This window comes from Mauremys mutica, chromosome 18 (genome assembly GCF_020497125.1).
Source record: "Mauremys mutica isolate MM-2020 ecotype Southern chromosome 18, ASM2049712v1, whole genome shotgun sequence".
Taxonomy (NCBI): domain Eukaryota; kingdom Metazoa; phylum Chordata; order Testudines; family Geoemydidae; genus Mauremys; species Mauremys mutica.
Window position 1 is genome coordinate 20,180,090 of NC_059089.1, and position 24,734 is coordinate 20,204,823.

General features: G+C 43.9%; 1 protein-coding gene across 1 annotated transcript in view; it reads right to left on the reverse strand.

The window, feature by feature from the left end:
* Positions 1-8,468: 8,468 nt before the first annotated feature.
* CCDC180 (coiled-coil domain containing 180) overlaps positions 8,469-24,734 on the reverse strand; it is a 48,331-nt gene continuing 32,065 nt past the window's right edge. The window contains exons 26-38 of the mRNA XM_044993183.1: positions 24,586-24,672; positions 22,119-22,309; positions 19,509-19,579; positions 17,720-17,909; positions 16,815-16,889; positions 16,194-16,260; positions 15,275-15,416; positions 14,248-14,408; positions 13,145-13,282; positions 12,125-12,236; positions 10,742-10,847; positions 10,110-10,248; positions 8,469-8,667 (exon numbers count right to left, since the gene is read on the reverse strand). Of these exons, the coding sequence (XP_044849118.1) occupies positions 8,536-8,667; positions 10,110-10,248; positions 10,742-10,847; positions 12,125-12,236; positions 13,145-13,282; positions 14,248-14,408; positions 15,275-15,416; positions 16,194-16,260; positions 16,815-16,889; positions 17,720-17,909; positions 19,509-19,579; positions 22,119-22,309; positions 24,586-24,672 (1,611 nt within the window). The 3' untranslated portion in view covers positions 8,469-8,535. The remainder of the gene's footprint in view (positions 8,668-10,109; positions 10,249-10,741; positions 10,848-12,124; positions 12,237-13,144; positions 13,283-14,247; positions 14,409-15,274; positions 15,417-16,193; positions 16,261-16,814; positions 16,890-17,719; positions 17,910-19,508; positions 19,580-22,118; positions 22,310-24,585; positions 24,673-24,734) is intronic.

Sequence of the window (24,734 nt, forward strand, 5' to 3'; positions counted from 1 at the left end):
AGCGGTCCCACGACAAGGACCGCTGTTATAAGATCTGTACCTGCCCTCCTCCCGCTAAAAAAGTTCACATCCCCACCGCCCCACTTCACACAGATTCCTGGAAACACCTCCCATACCGACCACGGTGCCTGCTGACTGCACTGTGTCGTGTTACCCGCTGCTGATCCGGCCCCCGTGTCTGTACCCTGCGAAAGGTGCTGTCCTATGCAATATAGCAACAACGCACTTCCCCACGCACCCCATACTCAAACACAGTCTTCAGTGAAGAAACATGACGGAAACAGTACTTAACAGCAAAGTATTTTTATTACTTAAGTACATCAGTTATGGGGATGGGACTGGGATTGGGACTTGTTTGAGTCCGGAAGGGAAGGACTTATGCAAACGTAGTGAGGTAGGGATGAGCTTTTGGTTACTTGAGCAAAAAACTCTGCTGGGTGCAGTGACAGTATTCACGGCCCAGGGCGGGCATCATCCTGGTTTATTTGAGGTAGGTGAGCTGAATGGGGGAATGTGACTTTTGTGGCGGGGGAGGGCAGTTGCAGAGATACTGCAGGGGCTCTGTCCTGCAGCGGTCCTGCAGAACATACACATGTCTCGCCCGGAGCGTGTCCGTTTGCGTCCCTCAGTAAGTACAAGCATTGCTTAGAGTCGCCTGCTTGTGATCCTCACGCCACCTCTCCTCCCATTCGTTTGTGTGAGCGCTGGTACAGAGAGACTTTTCCGCATCCCTCCACTGCCTCTGCTGGTCCGCACTCGGCTAGGTAGCAAGCCCACTACATTCATCGAAAATCGTGTCCTTGTCTTTTTCTTTCGACCGCCTAATCTTCGCCAGCCTCTGCGAGGTGGATGCAGTGGCAGGTCTGGAGACAGTGGAAGCTGTGAGAATGGAAACAGTTAGTTAATTCCTTGCAATGATACTTTTTTTGCGAACAATTTAACTGAGTCTAGGCTTGTCTCTCTGTGAATTTTTTGTTGAGACCCCATGATGCCTGCTGTTGCACAAAATCATCTTGCGCGGTGGATTCTGGGTAAATGTCGCCTTTTTTGATATCGCTCATTCCTTTCCTCCGGGAAAGCAATGGCAGACAATCATTTCGAGCACGTTTTCCATGAAATGCCCTGGGCACACGCCATAGCGTGGCAACAATGGACCCTATTTTGCCTTTTGTGTATGTCACCGTATGTGTACTGGATGCCGCTGACAGAGGCGGACCAGCAGCGCTACACAGCAGCATGCTTATGCCTTTTGCATAACAGCAGCGTTGATGGTTACCAGGCATACTGCACCGTCTACCATACCATGAACTGGTAGAAGACGGTAATAAGTATGGTCATGGTTAACCTGTTTCCTTTGTAGCACTGCGCCATTTGGTGTTTCTGTCATAAGTGCCCCTGGTCGATCAGCCAGGGGCGCAAAAGCAAAATTTTTTTTGGGGGGGGAATGACTCCCCGAGTCAATCCCTCCTTTTTGGGTATCTAAAAATAGAATCAGTCCTGCCTAGCTTATGGGCAAGTGTACTTAGAGAACCACTGTATCATACAACCAGAGACCACAGCTGCTCTCTGTCCAATCCTGCATAAATTTTGAGCTGAACGCTATTCACAGGGTGTGCTCCTGAAACAACCCCACCTGTTCATTCCATTCTTCCCCAGCGCTTCCTGGGTTACAATACCATTGTCCCCCCACTTTGTGTGATGAAGTAATATAGAATGCATGAATAAGACACAGGTAGTCGTTTGTGAGAAATGTAGTGGAAGGAAGGCCTCCAGCCTGTGCAATGATAGTCCAGAGATGACATTAAGGGGTGCTGGTGGTGGGATGTTTAGGGAGCCACTCATCCCTCTGCTAGTCCAGTGGGCAATTGAATCTTTTCTTTACAATGAAGGGTGGGGGCTGATGGAGCTCAGCCCCCTGTTGCAATGATGAGGACGGTTTACCAGCCATACTGCACCATCTACCATGAAAAATTAGCAACAGGCGGCCATTGACCGACCTGTTCCAAGCAAAGTTGGTGACGGTCGTTATGTTACCAGTCCTTTTGCACTGCCCCATGTGCCAATAGGCTGATGATGAGGATGGATTTCCATCTTATTGTACCATCAGCCATCCATAGCGTGGGGGAGGGGGAGCAAGGATGTTGGTGTTGAGTGCTGCACCATCGCGTCTATCTTGGCAGCATTCAGTACAGATACGAGTGACATGTAAAAGAGTCAACAGAGGATTGTTTTTCCCTTTAACTTCTGGGGGTCGGGGGGCTGCGTAAATTGCCGAGCTATGCCCCGACCCACCGCGGACTACTGTGTTTGACCCTAGAAGCATTTGGAGATCAGCCAGAATGCAAATGCTTTTCGGAGACAGCAGGAACTGTGGGATACCTTGCGTCCTCGTTCCCCCCTCCCTCCATGAGCGATCTCCATTTGATTCTTTGGCTTTCCCGTTTACGCTCGTCCACGCAGATCGCCGTGCTGAGTCCTTGTGCTAACAAAAATGCCGTCTGTCCGTTTCTATTTATTAAAAATACTTTGGAACCAGAGCGTAACGTAACATTTCTTCCCCTACTTAGATGCAGGAGTCCTCTCCGAGCGAGATCACCGTGAGGACGGGCATCTGAAGGAGATAGATGATGCGCAATGCTGCGTGAAATCTAGCACGAACCTACGGACCTCTGCAGCCGTGCTCTGGGAGGCAAGTGCTCCCTGAATACCGCATGAAAGGCCTCGCGCGGAAAAGTGTGCTACCACGGAGCACCCAATAAGGCAGCTCTCCCCAGGAACCTCCTGCTGATGCTTATCGATTAACGGCAGGAGAGCTTCGTGGCATTCTCCCAGGAGGATTTCTGTTCTATCACCATATATACAGAGACCGATCCTTTTCCACACACTTTTCAGATTCCTGTTATATTAAGAATAAAAGTTAACATGGTTAAAGCACTTACCGACAGATCCTACCCCTGATTCAGGATCCGGGTTCCTGGCCGGGGAGGTTGGTAGGGGATCTCCGTGACGGTGATGAATAGATCCTGGCTGTCGAGAGTCGAGGAAACCAGCCGGTTGTAAGCGCTATCGCCTGCCTCGTCCTCCACAAACCCTTCCTCATCTTCCCCGTCCGTGAACATCGGTACCGTAGGAACTGTCCGTCGACACTGTCCCATCATCAGAGTCCATGGTCACTTTGGTGGGGCAGTGGTGGCAGGCTCCGTAGCGTCCGTCAATTGGCCGCTTTGATTTTTTGGTAGGCTTTGTCTGGGGTCCTTGATTTTCACGCGGCGCTGCGTTGCTTGACGGCTGTATCCTCTGTCTGGATCATGGCTTTGTGAGACCTTCTCGTAGGTCTTTGCATTCCCGTTCGTTGGAGCGCAGCTCCCGAAAGCACAGACTCCTCACCCCACACACCGATCAGATCGGAAGAGATTTCCCGGTCAGTCTATGCCGGGGTCCCTCTTTCTATTCAGAGATTACATGAATCTCCTCTGCTGAGAGCTCTGCGATTGCTGCCGGTGCTGCGGAGCTCGCCCCGATGTGCAACCAGAACGTCAGATTCAAACCGCCCAGACAGGAAAATGAATTCAAATTTTCGCGGTCATTTCCTGTGTGGCTGGGCAGAGAATCCAAGCTCGGAGCTGCTGTCCAGAGCGTCAACAGAGTGGTGCAGTGTGGGGATAGCTTTTTTCCCGGAGCTACTTAAGTTCGATTTCCATCCACACCTAGCCTAATTCGAACTGCCATGTCGAATTCTAGCGTTTACACCACCTGCCGGGGTGGAGTACCAAATTCGAACTAAAGAGCCCTCTAGTTCGAATTAAATGGCTTCCTGGTGTGGACGGTTGAGCGGTTAGTTCGAATTAACGCTGCTAAATTCGAATTAAAGTCCTAGTGTAGACCAGGCCTAATAGACTAGTGGAGCATAAGCTTTCCTGGGTGAATACCCACTTTGTCAGAAGGAACTGTGACCCTGACAGGCCAGCTCAGGTCAGAGCAATAGGCAATTCACTTGTGTGTGAATATCAAAGAAATGTTAAGTGACCTAAATTCACTCGAGTGTTAATTTCATTCAAAGGAAATCGGAATGATATTGACTTCACTTATCTGTAACCTGTTGAATGCTATTGCATGACATTATGTATATCTATACTTAATTAACCCTAGATCAAAAGTATGTAGTAGTATTAAGATGAGAATTTACTTATGTGTAAACTTCATGAAACTAATGGAATGTTCCTTTTAATGGCAGGCCTTTGCAGGAGATATATACTTGTAACTAAATAAACAAACATTAAATGCAGATGAAGCCTTGGGGGGATGCAAATGAAGAATAGGTTAGCTTCTAAGCAAAGGGTCATTGGTGTAATGATTGGAGGTCAAAGATTCAAGATGCATTCCTCACTCACATCAGCAAAGGAAACCCTCATGGGGAAAAAAAATGGACAGATTGCTTTCTGTGTGAAAAAAAAACTATAAATAAGGATTCAGGGAATGATCTTGTGTCTCTGAACTATTTGGATACTCACACAGAAGCATTCCAGATGCCAGGCAGAGATCCCCAATGTTATTTTGGGTAACCCTGAGAGACTGAAGGAAAACTAGCAGATTACTACATCTCTACTACCATTTTGGATTTACAAACTTGCACTCACCTGGTAATATATTTCACCTGCTTTAACCTCTCAATAATTCTCGTTTTCTTTTCTTAGCTAATAAGCATTTAGTTAGTTTACTAGAGAAATTGGCTGCCTGAGTTCTCTTTGGTGTGAGATTGAGAGCATCCATGGACCTGGGCTAAGTGACTGACCCTTTGGGATTGGGAGTAACCTAATGTAATGTGGTTTTTGGTTTATATAACCTTTTATCATCAAGTCCACTTTCTCTGGGTAGTAAGATAGACTGGAGAGCCTGACAGTTTGTGATTCCATTGTAAGACTAAACTAGTGATCCGGGAGTGCACATTTGTTACTGGCTTGGTGAAATCACCAGTTTGGGGTATCTACCCTATTTTCTGACAGTCTGACCCGAGACTGGCACTCGCAGTTGTGAGCCACTCCAGACAGCGTGACAGGAGCCATGAAGGGTGCCTCTTAATTAGAAGTCTGCCATCCAACTGTGCCTAGCCAGCCCCTGGGATGTCATTAACGCAGCACAGACCAATCTTAGCAAGGATGAAATGTTTGAAAAACACCTTCCAAGGAACACCTGAGCCTCCAGCAAATGAACATTTCTTGACCTGGCTGCTTTTCGTCTGAGCCTAGAGAGCAAATAGAAATGAAAAATGTATCTTAATGGAGGACTTTATCCACCCTTGCACAAACAGATCCTAATAGTGTGAAATTCACCCCGTGCAAAGGGCCAGCACAAAGCTAACGCAACACTCAGGACTCCCTTGAGCCAGTTTTAGATAGTGTCTAGTCCTTGTGCTGGGCCTCGGCACTGGGGTGAATTTCCACCCCAGTGAAACCCTAATTCTTCCTACTGGAAAACTGCCCCAAAGAAATCAACTTACTGTACACGATCCTTCGCAATGACCTCCAAAGCAACTCAAACCTGGTGTTTAAGGATTGTTGGGCCACTAAAAAATAGCTCCTAAGGACCAGATGCCAAAGTTAGATATTATGAAACCCACTGAGGTATGTCTACACTGCAGATGGGGACGAGCTTCCCAGCCCAGGCAGACAGACACATGCTAGCTCAGCTTGAGCTAGCAGGCTAAAAATAGCTGTGTGGAGATTGGGGCTGGGCAGAGACTTGGGCTAGCCACCCGAGCTCAGACACAGAGGACCTGGACCAGGGTCCACACTGCTATTTTTAGTGCAAATCTGACTACCCAGACTGGCTGCCAGCTGCAATGTAAATATACCCTTCGAAAGCATACCCGGGATTGACTGGCCATGAAAAAAGGGTCTGCAATTCAAAGCTCTCAATTAGCCTGGGAGTGCATGAGCAAACAAACACTCGATACTGCATGTGATGTGCCCAACATCCCCTGAGGATGAGAGAATCAACAGCATCTGCCGCTGCCGGGGAGCCCATTTCATAACCACATCAGTGCTGTTAGTGTAATATCTGACTATGGCAGCCTCCTAAGTCTTGGATCAAGTGGGGGGAAATCATCATAGGGAATAGCTATAAAACGTAAGGAGAGAAAATCTTGCAAAACACTGGCCAACACTCATTTACCTGCTTTATAGCAACCAGCACTAAAACTCCCCAGCATTTATAGTGAGTGTGACGCCGGCAGACCAGGTGCCAGCTCTTGCCAAGGCTTCGGCCTCAGCTGAGCACTGACAATTTCATTGCTGGAAAACAGTCTGTTTCACTTGTGTGTTAACAGGAGTAAAATGGGTACTGGACTTATAACTAAGGCTGTCGTGGAGGTCACGGAGGGACAGCACACAGAGTCACTTGTCCCCCCCGACCCCCCTGGGCCACAGGGGTGTACTCCGGGAGCGGCGTGGGGCTGGGGCAGGCAGGGAGCCTGCCTTAGCCTGGCTGCACTGCTGACCGGGAGCCACCTGAGGTAAGTGCTGCCCAGTGGGAGCAGGCATCCCCTCCCACACACCAACCCCCAGCCCCCTCCCGGAGCCAGCACCCCGTGCCCCCTCCTGCACCTAGAACCCCCTGCCCCAGCCCTAAGCCCCCTTCCAGAGCCAGAATCACATACCCCCTCCTGCACCTCAACCCCTTGCCCCAGCCCTGAACACCCTCCCAGAGCTTGCACCCCTCACCCTCTCCCACACTCCAAACCCCTCAGCCCCAGCCCAGAGCCTGCACCCCACCCCACACCCCAACCCTCTGCCCCAGCATGGTGAAAGTGTGTGAGATTGGGGGACAGCAAATGACGGAGGGAAGGGGGATGGAGTGAGCAGGGCGGGGCAGATCCTGGGTTGCACTTAAATTCAAAGTTTTCGTGTGTGTAAAAGGTTTGGAGACCACTGGTATACAGCAACCAACTGTCACTAAGTTCAGCTTGCCTGGCTGACAAAATAGACTGGAATGCCCCAGGGGACGGTCTGTGACTCCACGGTAAGACTATTATCGTACTTAGGAGTTCATACTTGTTACTGGGTTGGTGAAACCTAATTATAGAACATGCAACCTGTTTGGGGTCTCTGCCCTGCTTCTTGCCCTGAGGCTGGCACTCATGGTTATGAGCCACTCCAGATGTGACAGAAAGCATGAAAGGACTCCACATAAAGGTATCAGAATCAAGAAACAATAGTGCAAAATGTACCCTTGTCACTGAAGGCTTCACTTGGTCCAGTGGGGCTGCCACCAAGAGTTAATAGGGGCCTGCAGAATGTTTACTTCTGATGATGATGCATGAGAAGGAAAGAAACCATTCTGATGCTTAGAGACCAGGCTGAGCTTGAAGCTTGAAAGGTGGCAAACTGAATGCATCTGACATAGAAATCATCAAGACAATAACCATTAAACCTCACACGGTCACTTTTACAGCACCTGAGTAAACTGATGTAGCTCCAACAGAGCTATATTGATTTACACCAGCCAAGGTTCTGGCCCAAAGAGTCTCTTTTCAGAATAGAGCTGCTGGAGTACAATAAAATAAAACAATTCATGGAGTTCCAAACAAACAAACAACTTAACAGTAACCCCCTGCCCTCAGTTCAAACCCGGCTCTCAAAAATCTCATGCAATTAGTATGTTAATTATGTCCTTCAGAGAATATACTAATGCCCTAGCTTGAATGGAGGATTGTTAAAAAATTCTACCTAAGAGGCTTGAATTTATCTGCATGTAATCAAATAATTTTTAAGTGGCCAAAAGATGAGCTAAAGCATGCACACTTTTGACCCCTGAAGACTAGAATCCTCAAAGTTCACTACAATAAGAGAAAGAGCGAGCTCAGAAGAAAACACTGTATGTGATTCAAGGTTTAGAAAATAAGCTCTAGGAGGGAAGAACAAGGCATTTTCAGTCCGGATACAAGGACAAGGGATGTGATAAATCCAAGAGTTTTCAGGGAATTTAAGACTGAAGGTGGCTGAGTTATTAACAAAAATACTCAGTGTCTCAATATAACCAGCTATTATTCCAGAGGGCAGCAATGTTAAAAAGGTGCTACAGATGATCCTAATTACAGACTAATCAGCCTTTTGGTATCAAGTACATTAGTTACAGGAATTGCCAGATTGGATCAGATCTATGGTGCAGCTAATGCAGCATCCTGTCTCTGACACTGGCCAGTACTAAATGCCTCCGAGTAAGGTTCAAGTAATCCGATAGTGGACAATTACAAAATAACTAGTCTATAGGAGGAATTTCTTTCTAACCTCCATCAGTTAGTGGCTGTTATAAAGACACACAAGAACAACTAATTATTCTCACGACAGAATCAGCTTTGGACATAGACCAGTCAGCAAAGACGGACTGTCCATGGACCATTTACAGACATTCACCAATTATTCTAGGAAAGTTATAGGACGATCAAACTTTTTCTCTAATAAAGTAAAGTATAAAGTTTTATTTGTAGAACAAAGACACTGATATATTATTAACACAGATTTATATGTAACAAGAGGTTCAAGCATACAGCTGCTTTATCTTCTGAACAGACTGTTTCCACCAACCCTCCCAGCGCTGAGCCTTCATTAGCTGGGCTGTGTTTTCCTCCTTAATCTTGGCAAACTCCTCTTCCAGCTTATGCTTATATTTCTGAACAAATAACCAAAAAGAAGAAACTGGTTAAGATCAGATATACCTGCCATTTCTTTTAGTTTCTAACTCCATGCCCTGCCCTGCCGGTTCAAATGATTTGTGTGCCACTTATTTTCCATATTTGACAATAGAGTTATACAGGTATTTAATTAGTCATTGGCTTCTTTTCTTTCCTTTATTTAATGGGTACTGAAACAAACAAACAAAATAAATATTTAAGTTTTGCTTTTAAGTATACATTGGGTTACAGTGTAAGATGCTCTATCCCACCTCAGTGAGTTCATATGAGTAAAGATTTACCTGTTCTAGAAGGGGGAAGGGCTCTAAGTCTCAAATCTGCTTTTGTCCTAGAACTCACTAAGGCAGAGAGACGAGCTAAACTGTGTGATGAAGCTGCTCTGAGGTACATCACCTAGACAGGATGGGGAAGTTGTGAACCTTCTACCATCATTAAAACCTCCAGACCAAACAAATGAGTTCTTGTTCTAAAAATGAAAACTGTTTTCTTGAACCTATACTTCATTGTTTCATTTTGCCTTACCAAAATATATTTTATTGTGCAGTATGTATGTACTCTATGATATATACATTGATTAATATTACTCACATACATCTATGCATACACCATGCCTACCTCACAGGAGTGTTTTGAGGCAAGTGCTTCATTATCATTACTACATATATAAAACTGACACAGTTTTATGGTCTTGCTACCTCTGCCGTAATATATATATTTTGTACTCTCCATACAAAATGATTGTTGAAATAAAGTCACTTCCACAACCGGCCCAGCAATGTTGATCTTTTATTCCCATGAGGGCTTAAAGCACCTTTCCCCAGGTGCTGATTTTGCTGTTCTTTGAGCTATTTGCAATGTGAGTTGGAGGGCTTTGAAGTAGTCTGGAATAGAATCTGTTCATTTTTCCTACTGTCCAAAGTGACAAGAGGGTGACCCTACTAGTGGCAGAAAGAGAAATCTGAGATGACTCAGGATTTAGGATGGAAATGGGAATGGATCTTACCACCCATTCCACTCCAAGGGAGAATTAGCCTTGTGATCCAAGACTGAAATTGCAGACTTTGGGGAAGAGAAATGAGTGCTTTATTGAAACAGCACGAGGGGGAAATCCTGACAACACCGTTACTATCCAAACTGTAATTCTATTGACATACATCAATGATAATCTGTTCTGGCACCATTCATTGTTTTGTCCTATAGAAAAGTGGGGAAGTGCCTGATGGAAAAGGCTCTCAGCAGAAATCACTCAAGCACTTTCTACTTTTGTCCCCATCATAAAGAAATGGAAATGAAGGGGGATTTCTAGTCACTGATTTTGACTGTAATCTTTGAAAAGACTCGCAATGTGCCTTGGGTTTATGAGCAGGTATATTTTCTTCTCTTACAGCCCCCTGAAATTACACCTCTCTCCCACACAAACCACATAGGCTGCATCTCTTGCTTCTTCTGCTGAAACATGACCCAGAGTAGTTTTGGCTGTTGTCACAGAGGCAGTTTCTCTGCAGAGAATATGGTCTGGAACGTCTGTGAGCGTGGTCTTGGGTATTCCTGGCCAGGTCCTTAAAACCACAAACAAGAAATTTTTTAAAAACTTTTTGGTGGAGGAGGAGGAAGGGAGTAGAACGATTTTACTGTTAGTTATCTCTGAAGAGGAAATACCGATTTTTTTTCCAGAAAGAAATCTCCACAAAAGCAGAATCTAGATTAATACTTGCCTTTCATATTCTTAGCCTGGGAGTAGGAAATTTAGTTATTAAAAAGAACAACTAGAACAAAAAAATGCTTTGTTTTTTTGTTATGTGCAAATCCCATTGATTAATATGTGGTCACATGATCAAAACAGGTAGTGTTTGTCCCGAGGTCAGCATTTCCCCCCTCGCTGAAGCACATTAGTTATGAGAGAAACGACATCGTAATTGTTGTGGGTAGAACGTAGGAAGTTCAACAAGTGTCGTGACATCAACAAGTATACTAGAAAATTGTGTGGACAGTACCCGGAAGCATTTTTGACAGAAAATGTGCAGAGAAGCATTCAATATATATTAGTGATACCTGCTGCCACGTTCAGTTAACGGCTTAACGTCATGGATCTCTAAAGAAAGCCCAGCTCGTTTACGACGGATTAAGGTGGAGATCTTCTCTTTTGGCATTTCAATTCCTGGGACACAGCAAAGGACAGACTTAGTAACAGCGAGACAAGACCAGCTACATGCTCCAAGGCAACTGTACAAAGCTGGATACTTTTAGTTTTCAAGAGGTAACTTTGCAAGAAGTCAGTGGATCATCTGAATTCTTTCCTTTCATAGTACTTGAGGATCTCCTATTCCTAAACCTCGTCACCAGGGCACAGAAATAGTTTTCCAATTGACCCTAGAGCCCTGTTAATAGCATCCTGAACGGCCATGTGGTGAGACTGAGGTGCTGGAACATCCTAAGGGCCAATTCTGGTTTGGTTTGATCACAAGACCCATACTAGGGGGTGGCAGGGGTAAAGATTCTGGGCTGCTTGGGCTGCAAACTAGTTAACAGGCAGCCCTGGGAGGCAGCTGTAATTAGAGCAGCCGGGGGCTGTACCAGCCCCCATGGCAACTTAGAATCTTAACTGCACAAACCACCATTGGACTCTCACCACTTCCTCCCCCTGGTCTGTGCTGCATCTCCAAGGGGCGCAGCACAGAACCTCACCTACAGTGTCAGTTAGGGAAGAAGGGAGATGCAAATATGTCACTCTCGAGAACTAGATCTGAAACCACAAACTCTAAATTTTTACTGGTAGTTAGTCTGATAAACAAGCAGATTAGCACCCATCCAAATCTCTGGGTACTTTATACAAAACTTAAATTGCATAAAACTTCCCTTGAAGCCTTTGGACAAGGAACAGTATAAGAAAAAATCAAGGGATGACCACATTTGGCACAGGGCCGCCCGGGGGGGAGGGGGACAATTTGCCCCAGGCCCCGGGCCCTGCAGGGGCCCCCACGGGAGTTTTTTGGGGCCCCTGGAGCGGGGTCCTTCACTCGCTCCGGGGGCCCTGGAAAACTCTCGTGGGGCCCGGGCCCCCGGAGCTTCTTCCGCTCAGGGTTTTCGGCAACAATTTGGCAGCGGGGGGGTCCTTCCGTTCCAGGACCCACCGCCGAAGTGCCCCGAAGACCCGCGACTGGGGGTCCTTCTGCCCCGGGATCCGCCGCCAAAGTGCCGGGCCCCCGCTGCCGAAGACCCCAGGCCCCCTGAATCCTCTGGGTGGCCCTGATTTGGCATTACAAGTTATTCAGTATAATGAAATACAACTATGAAAAGCAATAGTCAGATGCAATTCTAGAAGGAATAGTGCAGAAGATTACTGCAGGAACTCTATTTCTCCTTTTAACAACATTTTACTGAAAGCACCAAGAAGGAAGTGGAGAACTGGGTAAGTGTTCCATTCAGTTGACTTACTTGCTACTTGTATATCATCAACGGTGATACTTTCATCTAACTCCAGAAGCAGGTTTTCTGTGAGGCTAGCTAGCGCAGAAACAAATTTTTGGGCACACTCAGCAGCACAGGCCTGTGGGGACACAGTTATCAGTTAGGACTTGAGTATGAGTGTAGATGGGAAAAGTTCTCCCTCCGAAGACTCTCATCTCCTTTCAGAGCAGCTCTGAAGAGTTACACAGCTCTCCAACCTGCTTTTGTGCAACAGCTACAGTGCAGCACTTTATGAAAAGCTCACAGAGTGGCCTCTCTGGAATGCTCCTAATGGAAACACATTACTGATCAGATTGATGTCATCAATTATAAAATGGCATAAGAAGATCTGTGTAGTTAGACAGAATCTGCCCAAAGAGTTGCACGATAGGATTAAACAGAAAACTGAAACATCCACAGGGAAAACACCCATCACCTGCTGCTATTAAGATTGCTAACCAGGAGATGTCACCATTACTCCATTCTCACATGCCGTCACTACAACACTAGTTTTAGAACCAAGAATATTATCATTATGGGAGTAGACAAATGCAAGTTCATCCTTTCCTCAGTTTGCACTGTGAATAAATACCCCCTGGGAACAACAGATTGACTACAGTCTTAGGAAGAAAGCATGGTCTAGTGGTGACAGCACAGAATTAAGATTCAGAAGATAGGCAGCCCCATTAAAGACACTAAAACTACAAATCTTTTCCAGTATCAGAGGGGTAGCCGTGTTAGTCTGGTTCTGTAGAAGCAGCAAAGAATCCTGTGGCACCTTATAGACTAACAGACGTTTTGCAGCATGAGCTTTCGTGGGTGAAGAAGTGGGTATTCACCCACGAAAGCTCATGCTGCAAAATGTCTGTTAGTCTATAAGGTGCCACAGAAATCTTTTCCAGTTCACTTTTAATGGGGAGGTAAAATGCAACCTAAACTCCAACCTCTGACCTTGAGCAAGAAATCAAATAGGTTCTAACAAGCCACAGTCTTGCATGTCACTCATACCTGCAGTGTCTGGGTGTTAAGGAGTATCCCATCAGCTTGGTCTTTTTGTCTTTTTAACTCCTCCTGGCACAAAACCTCCAGCTGGGGTAAGTTGTCTGGGTGCCCCAGAGCTGGACGCAGTTTGTTCTTGTTCTCAGCCTTTAATCAAACAAATACATCACTAGCATTTTCTGTAAAGAATGTGTGGCTAGGTCCTAGAGAGAAAGAGGGATGAGTAGAAACACAACTCTTTTGTGTATCACTAGTTACAGGGTGGCATGCTCTTTAATGGCTAAAGGCCTGGGGCTAGCCAACCCTAGTTACTAAGGAGATACACCTGAGCAAGGATCAGCTGATTCCCCTATAAAGAATAGCAACAAGCTGCACAGAGAGAATCCCCAGGTAGATCAGAGTGGGGACAGAGAGATGACAGAGGGTGAGGGAAGCAGGTAGGCTCCAGCAGAGAACCCTGAGACATCAGTGACATTGTGACACTTCTTAGGGGTCCCCCGGGTTGTGAGGCACCTCACTACCACCTGCCCTTAGCATGTACCTTGTTGTACCTACTGTGGGTCAGACCCTTGACTCCACCGGCCTCTGGCAGCACTAGCACTGTCCTCCAGGCCTTCGCAGGCCTTGCTCTCTCTGTACAGGTTAGCGATAGGCACTCAACACCACCCGAGACCTCTGAGCATTCCTCTAGAGTGCCCAGCCCCGATCCACTGAATATTCACAGAACTTCCAGATTCTCTACTCCCAAAGGAATAGTGCACACAAGCTTACTAGTGTCAACTAAAGACCACCACTTTGCTTAACACAATGCACTTAGAGATATTTATAGTGAAAACAAGAATAAGTTTTTTTTTAAATCAGAACAGAGATTCATATGGACAGCAAGTAAAAATACTGGAAACAAAACACAATCATAACATGCTTTTGAAAGCCTGAACTTACCTCCAAGTTTAACTATTCTAATTAAAAATATGAGACTGAAACTAGGAAATGAAATCAGGGGGTGGTTTAGGAGTCAGTGGCATAAGCAAGCAAATGAGTTTAATGTAAATGACAATAACACGTTCTGTCACACAGCGGATATTTTATACCAGCATGCCCAAAAACCATACCTTTGCATTGTCCCATTCTTCCAGCTGTTCTTTGAAGAGTTGCCGGATCTGATCAGTGGAGTGTCTGAGCTGCTGCTCATGCTCTTTAAGAAGGCTGTCGATAACCAGATGGGAGACATGAGGGAGTTGTTCTTCAAACAACTTCAACTGATCCCAGAACTCTGGGGGAAAAGGCAGCCACAGGAAGGTTTGTGTCACATACAGACATTGACGTCAAGGAACCAGAAACCAAACAAACTAATGTATAGTACAGGGGTAGGCAACCTATGGCACACGTGCCAAAGGTGGCACGTGAGCTGATTTTCAGTGGCACTCACACTGCCTGAGTCCTGGTCACCAGTCCGGGGGGCTCTGCATTTTAATTTAATTTTAAATGAAGCTTCTTAAACATTTTAAAAACCTTATTTACTTTACATACAACAATAGTTTAGTTACATATTATAGACTTATAGAAAGAGACCTCCTAAAAATGTTAAAATGTATTATTGGCACACGAAACCTTAAGTTAGAGTGAATAAATGAAGACTCAGCACACCACTTCTGAAAGGTTGCGGACCCCTGGTATAGTATAAGTGCCAAAAGTGACTGGAATTTTCTTTCACACACACTTCTCTTTGTGTCCACTGGCCCAGGACCAGTGGTTGGTGACACATACAGGTCCTGAAGCATTTGTACGGGTCTTTCAATTAAATATCTTTGCAATGGTCTTTCTCAGATAATTTTTGTAACTGACAGCACCCCAGTTACAGGTAATTGGCCCAATTCTGGTCCCACAGTTAATGAAAGTATTGCCACTGACTGGAGTGGAAACATAACTAGGCTTTAAAACTCTGCACAGGTTGAAAGCAGAGATTCCAGCCTTTTCAATGATAACAGGACCTTAAATTTATACTAAGCCTACTCTTATTCCTTCTTCTTCCATTGGCATAGGCCCAAGAATGAATTAAGAAAACTCTGGACTTCTGATCATTTCAGTTTTCAATTCCAATTGATACATATGACAAAGTATTAGGTCCTAAGATTTTACCTATTAGGCAGGAATTATGGTAGTCATCCGTCTGGCTCTGATAAGACAGGAGCTTCTGCCCAAACAATTCTGCACAATGGTCAAATGTCTCTTGCAGATATTCAGGCCTCGTGATTTGATGCTTATCCTTTCGGTAAAACTCCTTTGGAAGGTAAAGACGTGGTAAAGAAAAGGACTTGACAAAGTGTCCAGTCTAAGAGTCACCACTGCGAACATATCAGTACAGTGGATCTTTAGGGCTTTCAATCTCCCCTTCATTCTGTGCCACCTTTATCCTCCCCCACTTGAGCTTTACCAGCAGCTTTGACCTGAGCTCAGAGTGGGAATGTTTGCTGAGAATGCAGATTCATTACCAGAGATCAAGTGTTTTGTCAAACCTCTTTCCCTTGTAACTAGATCACATCCAGTCTCTGCTCTCAGCTTTCCCAATCATCTTGTTATGAAGGTGATGTTGTAGTCTCTGAATTCATGACACTGAGATGTGGTTATGGCCATTAAAAGCAGGGCATTTTGGTATATTTATAATAGGCTGTGAAAAACTGAGACCGAGCCTTTTTCCACCTCCATTTTGTCTTAATCTGCGCCTACCGTCTGACCCTGTTGCAACTAACAGGGTTTGAGTTGTGTTGGTAGTGAAGCCTTTCTATCACATAACTATGGCAGAGGTATGTATATTCATCCACACCTGCTATTCTGCCAAACAGGGATAGTATAAAGTTTAGTTATTGTTTGTACAGAACTTTAAGATATAAACGCCAATGCATGTATTAAGTATTATTATTATACACTGGATGCACTAATAAAGTAAAAAAAATTATTGTGGCGCTCCAATGCAATATAGTAGAACCAAATTGCTATGCTACTACAGGAGTAAATCCGCAATAGTAGAAACTGACTGCAAAAAATAAAGTTTTCTTACCTCAGCAAGATACAGCAAGGTATCATTACCCTCCCAGAGAATACAGGTGATAATCCCCTTAAAATGACTGAAACCAAAACACAATGACAATCCAAAAAGTACTTGGTACTGGGAATATTTCTGACTTTTTAAAACATTTTATCTCATTGAATATGAGAGGTAAATATATTAAAATAATCATAAATACAATGTAAATAACATATATTTGTTCATGTTGCTGTTAGAATGCCTAAGATGACCCCAACCCTCTTGGTACAGCTCCTCTTCAAAGCAAGCAAAGACAAGAGTAAAAGGCACATACAAAAGCCCATGCAGAAAATATTAGGTGTAGCATAACAAAAAAGGCAAAACCAGGTAAATTTCTACGCTAAGGGGCATACATAATATAGTTCTATAGCTTCCATCATTATGCTTTTTGACAGGTTTCCACCCCTTCTCCTTTTGTGTCCCACCCCTTTTTATCCAACGCATCAAAGGATATAAACCAACTACACCTATAATTAACACTTCACATTTATCCCATTGTCATTAAGACTGTGCAACTGTCTAATCTAGCTTTACAAAAATAGCAATTTAACTGTGTATTGGATCAATACTTTAGGAAATACAGAGCAAACTTACTCAGATTCTTTAGGCTTCTCGCCGAAGATGTGGAACTTCTTGTCAATTCGACCTGATCTGGAGTATTTTTGTATGCTGAAAAGGCAAAGATTTTCTACTTTATTCAAAAGAATTCAGACTTTTAATACATAGTCTCTCCCTCCTCTCCCCGTCAGCCAGTTGTTTATGATACTACGGTCATATAAACTTTATCAAATTAAAAAAAAAAAGCTGTGAAGATTTTCATGCTCCACATTTATATAACATGAAAATTATCATCTGATAGAGATGTTCTCAGGATTCTGCTTCCTATGGGCCCTCCAGATCCTCCCTTTCCGGACCTTCCTTTAGAACAGATGATCCAATACAAGATATTACCTCACCTTATCTCTCTAATATCCTGCGATCAGCATCGCTACAACTAAACTGCATACAGATTAGCATCTAGCCACAAAAATGCCCATTTAATGTGTCTAAGAGCCAAGTTGAGTTTCCACAATAGGACATCTAGTTTAGGCACCCACATTTGAAAATTACGATACCTGTGCTGTCTGTGCTATCTATCAATAATATACAGACACATCCATATATTTGGAAATTACACTCTGTGTTTTTATATTACATACACACAACTTTGTATAGCATCAACCTGCATCCCAAAACACTTTGTATTAACTGAAATAGGAGAGAGAGAGAGAAATTAATAGGTAGAGGTGAGGTTTGAGATGCAATTTTAAATGAGAGTGAGCTGATAAGGCACAAATACACAGCGCAGTTGTTCCAGATGGTAGGCACCACTGGGGAAAAAGCTCACACCAACAGCAGTGAGAATGTGTGGGAGGATGGAAGGCAGGCTAGTGTTAGAGGGACATAGACACAAAAACACACACAAAAGATGCTGGAGTTTTTCTTTCCATAGTCCTTACCTCCCCACTGAGAACTTTTTGCTTACAGAGGAAGACATCTTGGGTCCTACAGATAAATTGCCATAAGGAACAGAGTTCCGGGGACTTTCAGCATGCAGATTTGAAACAGAAGCTCTCTGTGCTGTGGGAGCCTGATAAGTGGCTTGATAAATTGGCTGATAAATGGGTTGATATATGGGTTGATAAATCGCTTATAAGGAAAGAGGAAATAAATTCTGTAAGCCAAATTTGAAGTCATTTCTATACATTTATACAGCATGTGTTTTCAATTTCCATACTGAGTACTCCTAATATTAATTGACACTAGTGAAGAGAAAACATCAAGATGTTTCTAAATTGGATTCAGCACCCAGAAGTCTAGGTGCTAGTCTATGCAGGATGTAGGTATGCTGTCCCAGCAGGTGCCCAGGGAAGGGTTTCTTGCATCACCTTTGGGTAGGGAAGAGGTATGAACCTCTGCCATTCCTGGCTTCCCTCCAGCCCCATCCCATCAATATGCTCATGGGAAGAGAATCTAGAAACTAGGAGCTGCCTTCTGCACCAGATGCAGGCCCAAGATCCAGGTATATCTCACAAGGTGAGAAAGGGCTCAGGGGTTTCATTCCCTTGCAGGGCCATTTAAGACAAGGGCACAATCCAGCCACAAGAGAATAGTCTGCTTCACTGTGTTTTGGTATTTCCACTTCGGGTCCTGAACTAAATTAGGAACAAAAGCAAGTGGAAAACATACAGAGTAGTTAAGCAGTTTCTGAACCTCAGAAAGGTTTAGATGAAGATATGAGCATATTTTTGTCTCATCCAAACCAATTTGTCCCTGCCTGATTTCCTGCTTCTTTCATAAGAGGTTGGGTTAAACTCTGGTGTGAAAAGTGAAAGCTGAGAGCTGTAGCCAGAGAAGAAGTCCAACTTGAAGTACTAAGTGACCTGAGTTTGATGGCCTCAACTCAGCCTCCGGTGAATGTGTGTCCTTATAAAATTACCAGGTGTTTGACACAAATGGCAGTGTCTGCTTAAGGGAGGCTCAGAAATTAGCAGGCATGGCTAGCCCAGAGTGGACTCTCCATGTCAGAGGGAGGCTATTGATTAGGCAGCCTGAGAAAGCTCATATGGCATCATGTTTAGCAGCAAGGCAAGGATGTGGGAAGAGGGCTTACTCTATCACTGGATCTCCATCATGGGGACCTTTTTGCATGGGGTCTAGCTCTAAAACTCCTGTTAACCTCTATGGAAGTTATACGGAGAGCCGCCACTTTCAAAACCTCAGTGGAATTACATGAACAGCTGTCACATACACTTTACCTAAACCAACATAATCCTTCATTTTAAACAAAACAAAAACAAAAAAGAGAGAGAGAGAATATCACTGCCTTCTCCTAAGGGAGTATATATGCACTCACATAAAGATATAGGGGATAAGTCTTGTCCTCTGTACACTGGCACATATGGTTGGAGACAAAGAACGAGTGTGTAGGGGGCCTCTTTCCTTCTCATGAGCAGCAGGACAGGATTCATCCAAACCTCTCCAGACAGCACTAGGAGATATGGCTATCCAGTATGCTTCCCTACACACCATATCTCAAAGGATGTCTGGTGCGCACACACTCAGTCAACTGGCACGTATGATGCAAACAAGAAAAAACGTGGCCTGTAATAGGCTGATATGTACTTTATTCCTGCTCAGAGGTATAAATATATAGTCACATATTAAGAGTTGCTAGTTAAAATATATATTTATTTCTGTCAATCCATAAGAAAGAGAACTTCAGCAGTAAAAGGACTGCATGCATACCTCCTGCTACTGACTGTGAGCGATCATCTCTCTCATGCCGCAGTTCTGGAGATTTCTTGGGTTGCTGAATTCTGAAACAAAAATTAAGAGCTATGTGGCCCAGCTACCAGTTCTCTATCGTTGTCATGGTTTGAGAGCACTTTAATCTCTGAGATACTGCCTAATGTTAGGGCTAAATTTACAAATGCATGTCTAACTGCAATAATTTGCATGAGGACAATTCAAATAATCTAGTATAATTGGAAAATAGAAGTTTCTGCAAGCACAATTGTGCACTCAAACATGTTACTGAAAAGGTCTGGAGCTTGCCACTCCACACCATCCACTGTCTAATTATTCATTAACGTTTATACATTTTCCTCATAGTTTTACCTTTATGTAACATTTTATCTCCCTTTAATTCAAACAATGCCCTTGAAGCCAGAAAACTAGTAGTCAGTTAACATCTATTTTTACAGCACTTTAGCTGAACTAGTGAAATTTAGCTGAACTAGTGAAACCTGAGCCGTCCTTTGTAGGTGACAAATCTAAGGAATTCTCACAGACTGAAGTGTCATTAGAGGAGGTTTTGGAATTAATTGATAAATTTAGCAGTAACAAGTCACTGGGACCAGATGGCATTCACCCAAGAGTTCTGAAAGAACTCAAATGTGAAATTGTGGAAGTATTAACTATGGTTTGTAACCTGCCCTTTAAATCAGCTTCTGTACCCAATGACTGGAAGATAGCCAATGTAACGCCAATATTTTAAAAAGGGCTCTAGAGGTGATCCCGGCAATTACAGACTGGTAAGTCTAACATCAGTACCGGGCAAATTAGTTGAAATAATAGTAAAGAATAAAATCGTCAGACACATAGAAGAACATAAATTGTTGGGCAAAAGTCAACATGGTTTCTGTAAAGGGAAATCATGTCTTACTAAGCTATTAGAATTCCTTGAAGGGGTCAATAAACATGTGGACAAGGGGGATCCAGTGGACATAGTGTACTTAGATTTCCAGGAAGTCTTTGACAAGGTCCCTCACCAAAGGCTCTTACGTAAATTAAGTTGTCATGGGATAAGAGGGAAGATCTTTTCATGGATTGAGAACTGGTTAAAAAAGACAGGGAACAAAGGGTAGGAGTAAATGCTAAATTTCAGAATGGAGAAGGATAACTAATGGTGTTCCCCAAGGGTCAGTCCTAGGACCAATCCTATTCAACTTATTCATAAATGATCTGGAGAAAGGGGTAAACAGTGAGGTGGCAAAGTTTGCAGACGATACTAAACTTCTCAAGATAGTTAAGACCAAAGCAGACTGTGAAGAACTTCAAAAAAAAGATCTCACAAAACCAAGTGATTGGGCAACAAAATGGCAAATGAAATTTAATGTGGATAAATGTAATAAATAATGCACATCAGAAAAAATAACCTCAACTATACATACAATATGATGGGGGCTAATTTAGTACAACTAATCAGGAAAGAGATCTTGGAGTCATCGTGGATAGTTCTCTGAAGACATCCATGCAGTGTGCAGCGGCAGTCAAAAAAGCAAACAGGATGTTAGGAACAATTAAAAAAGGGATAGAGAATAAAGACGGAGAATATCTTATTGCCCTTATATATATCCATGGGATGCCCACATCTTGAACAGTGTGTACAGATGTGGTCTCCTCATCTAAAAAAAGATATACTGGCATTAGAAAAGGTTCAGAGAAGGGCAATTAAAATGACTAGGGGTTTGGAACGGGTCCCATATGAGGAGAGATTAAAGAGGCTAGGATTTTTCAGCTTGGAAAAGAGGAGACTAAGGGGGGATATGATAGAGGTATATAAAATCATGAGTGGTGTGGACAAAGTGAATAAAGACAAGTTATTTACTTGTTCCCATAATATAAGAACTAGAGGCCACCAAATGAAATTAATGGGCAGCAGGTTTAAAACAAATAAAAGGAAGTTCTTCTTCACACAGCGCAGTCAACCCGTGGAACTCCTTGTCTGAGGAGCTTGTGAAGGCTAGGACTATAACAGGGTTTAAAAGAGAACTAGATAAATTCATGGAGGTTAAGTCCATTAGCTATTAGCCAGGATGGGTAAGGAATGGTGTCCCTAGCCTCTGTTTGTCAGAGGGTGGAGCTGGATGGCAGGAGAGAGATCACTTGATCATTACCTGTTAGGTTCACTCCCTCTGGGCACCTGGCATTGGCCACTGTCAGCAGACAGGATACTGGGCTGGATGTACCTTTGGTCTGACTCAGTATGACCATTCTGATGTTCAAATTCTACCACTAAAATTGTGACAGTACGATAGTTTAGGTTGTGAAATATCTCCCTCAAGAAGAGGCAGAAATCCCATTGCTTGGGACTTTTAAAACTAGACTGGACAAAACACATAAAAAAGTACTGCATATAAACTTCTCCATCCTGCACTGGCACAGAAATGGCCCGGATGATTTAAAAATTCAGTGGGATCTTTATGTGCTACCAGAACACAAGTAATAAATATGTATATGAATTGCTTGCACTACATCCTGTGCACAACATGACAATAAGATGTACATATAGTGAGCAAAAAATTAAATAAGTTAAAGGAATAACATCTTTAGGCACTGAGAGCATTTACTTACTGGAGTAAATTTTTGATAACGCTTACTGCTACATCATCAATTACTGACTTTCCAATTCTGCTTGGATTCAACAATGGAACATTATCTAACCCCATAACCACCATCCTACTCTCCTCTTTGAGACTCTCTGATCGGACTGCAGCCGCAATGGAACCTCGTAATGCAAACTCTGTCTGAGCTGCGATGGGGTCCTGGAAGTGGAGGAAAACAAAATCAGATATTACTAAAGAGAACAGGCAGTTAGTTATACTATTCCATGGAGGTGCCGGCTACCAACCCTGTTGCCCCACAGGCTAGATGAAAGTGTTTTATAACTTAGCCCTGGTCTACACTACGATTTTAGGTCGAATTTAGCAGCGTTACCTCGATTTAAGCCTGGACCCATCCACACAATGAAGCCCTTTTTTTCTACTTAAAGGGCTCTTTAAATCGATTTCTTTACTCCACCTTCGACAAGGGGATTAGCGCTGAAATCGGCCTTGCCGGGTCGAATTTGGGGTAGTGTGGACGCAATTCGACGGTATTGGCCTCCGGGAGCTATCCCAGAGTGCTCCACTGTGACCGCTCTGGACAGCGCTCTCAACTCAGATGCACTGGCCAGGTAGACAGGAAAAGGCCCGCAAACTTTTGAATTTCATTTCCTGTTTGGCCAGCGTGGTGAGCTGATCAGCACAGGTGACCATGCAGAGCTCATCAGCATGATGTGCACATTGCCAGGGCACATAGCCCGGTCTGTACTTTGTGAGAAGACTATGTCCATGTCTATGTCCTCATCACTCTCGTCACCATGCTGCTGTCGCCTCTTTGCCTGGTTTTGCTTTCGCAGCTTCGGATTCTGCGCTGAAAAAAGGCGTGAAACAATTGTCTGCTGTTGCCCTGACAGAAGGAGGGGCGACTGACGACATGGCTTACAGGGAATTAAAATCAACAAAAGGGGTGGCTTTGCATCAAGGAGAAACACAAACAACTGTCACAGAACGGCCCCCTCAAGGATTGAACTCAAAACCCTGGGTTTAGCAGGCCGTTGATTTCACAAAATAAATCGGGTCAATTTCTTGTTTTGATCCACTCCATCTATCTTTTACATCTTAGGCTGGCAGCAGATGGTGCAGTACGACTGCTAGCCATCGTCATCTCCTGGATGCTTGGCAGAAGATGCTGCATTACGATTGCTAGCCATCATCATCTCCTGGCTGCTCACCAGAAGACGGTGCAGTATGGCTGCTAGACATTGTCATCTCCTGGGTGCTTGGCAGAAAATGGGAATGACCTGGCTGAGTCAACTCCCATGTCTGCCCAGGTGCCCCTGACCGACCTCACCGAGGTCGGCTAAAAGAGCACCCAGGAGTACGATGATGGTGGCTATCAATCGTAATGCACCACCTGCTGCCAAAAGGCAATGAGCTGCTGCTGTGTAGCAATGCAGTCCTATGTCTGCTAGCACCCAGGAGACATACGGTGACGCCCAGTGAGCTGAGGGGACTCCATGCTTGTCGTGGTATGGTGTCTGCTCAGGTAACCCAGGAAAAAAGGCGCGAAACGATTGTCTGCTCTTGCTTTCACGGGGAAGGGGGAGACTGACGACATGTACCCAGAACCACCCGCGACACTGTCTTTGCCCCATCAGGCATTGGGATCTCAACCCAGAATTCCAATGGGCAGCAGAGACTGCGGGAACTGTGGGATAGCTACCCACAGTGCAACGCTCTGGAAGTCGACGCTAGCCTCGGTATTGTGGACGCAGTCCGCCGACTTAATGTACTTAGAGCATTTTGTGTGGGGACACGTACAATCGACTGTATAAAAATGATTTCTAAAAAAAGACTTCTATAAATTCGACCTAATTTCGTAGTGTAGAAATACCCTTAAAAACATTTCCAATCGATTTTTCCCCTTTCTGCAGCAATGAGAGATTGAGAGTTAAGTATTACTATAATTATGACAAGCAATCTTCAAATAAATATAATTAATAGTAATGATGCCTTCTAGTTTACAAAATAAAACGCTCTATAAAGAAGTACCAACCAATAAGGAAGATTAATCACCTGATACAAAATCTGCTATCCAGTCAAAACCTTCAGCAAGTGCATCTAAAGAAACTTTTAAAAACACACTCAAACACAAGCACAACCTCTCATTAAGGATCATCTCCTACAAAGTGCTGAGCATCTCCTGAGTTGTCCTGAGCACTCTCAACACTTGGTAGCCTCATTGGTGGTTGAAGGCACTCAGTACCTTGCAAGATTGGGCCCTATATCACCACCTCTTGGGCAGCTTGTGATCATTTGAAATTCAATAGCATACGTACATTTTACATGAAAAATCAAAATATGGATTCTGATTTTAAAATACAGGAGTAATCAAAATAGTTTGCATTTGAACAGTAAAATTCACCCAAAGATTATATAAAATACAGAGATTCCAGCTAATGTTATCTTACAGTACAGAAGGGGATGATTGTATTTACCAGCAGGCAATTGAGATACTTGCTCCTTTTTTTCAGTTCTTTCATCACAGTTTTGGCAAAGTCATACAGTTCTTCGGAAGTCACAGCCTAGTTAAAAAGCAAGGATAATATGGATAGTATTTTGCTCAATATGGTAGAAAATTTAGAAT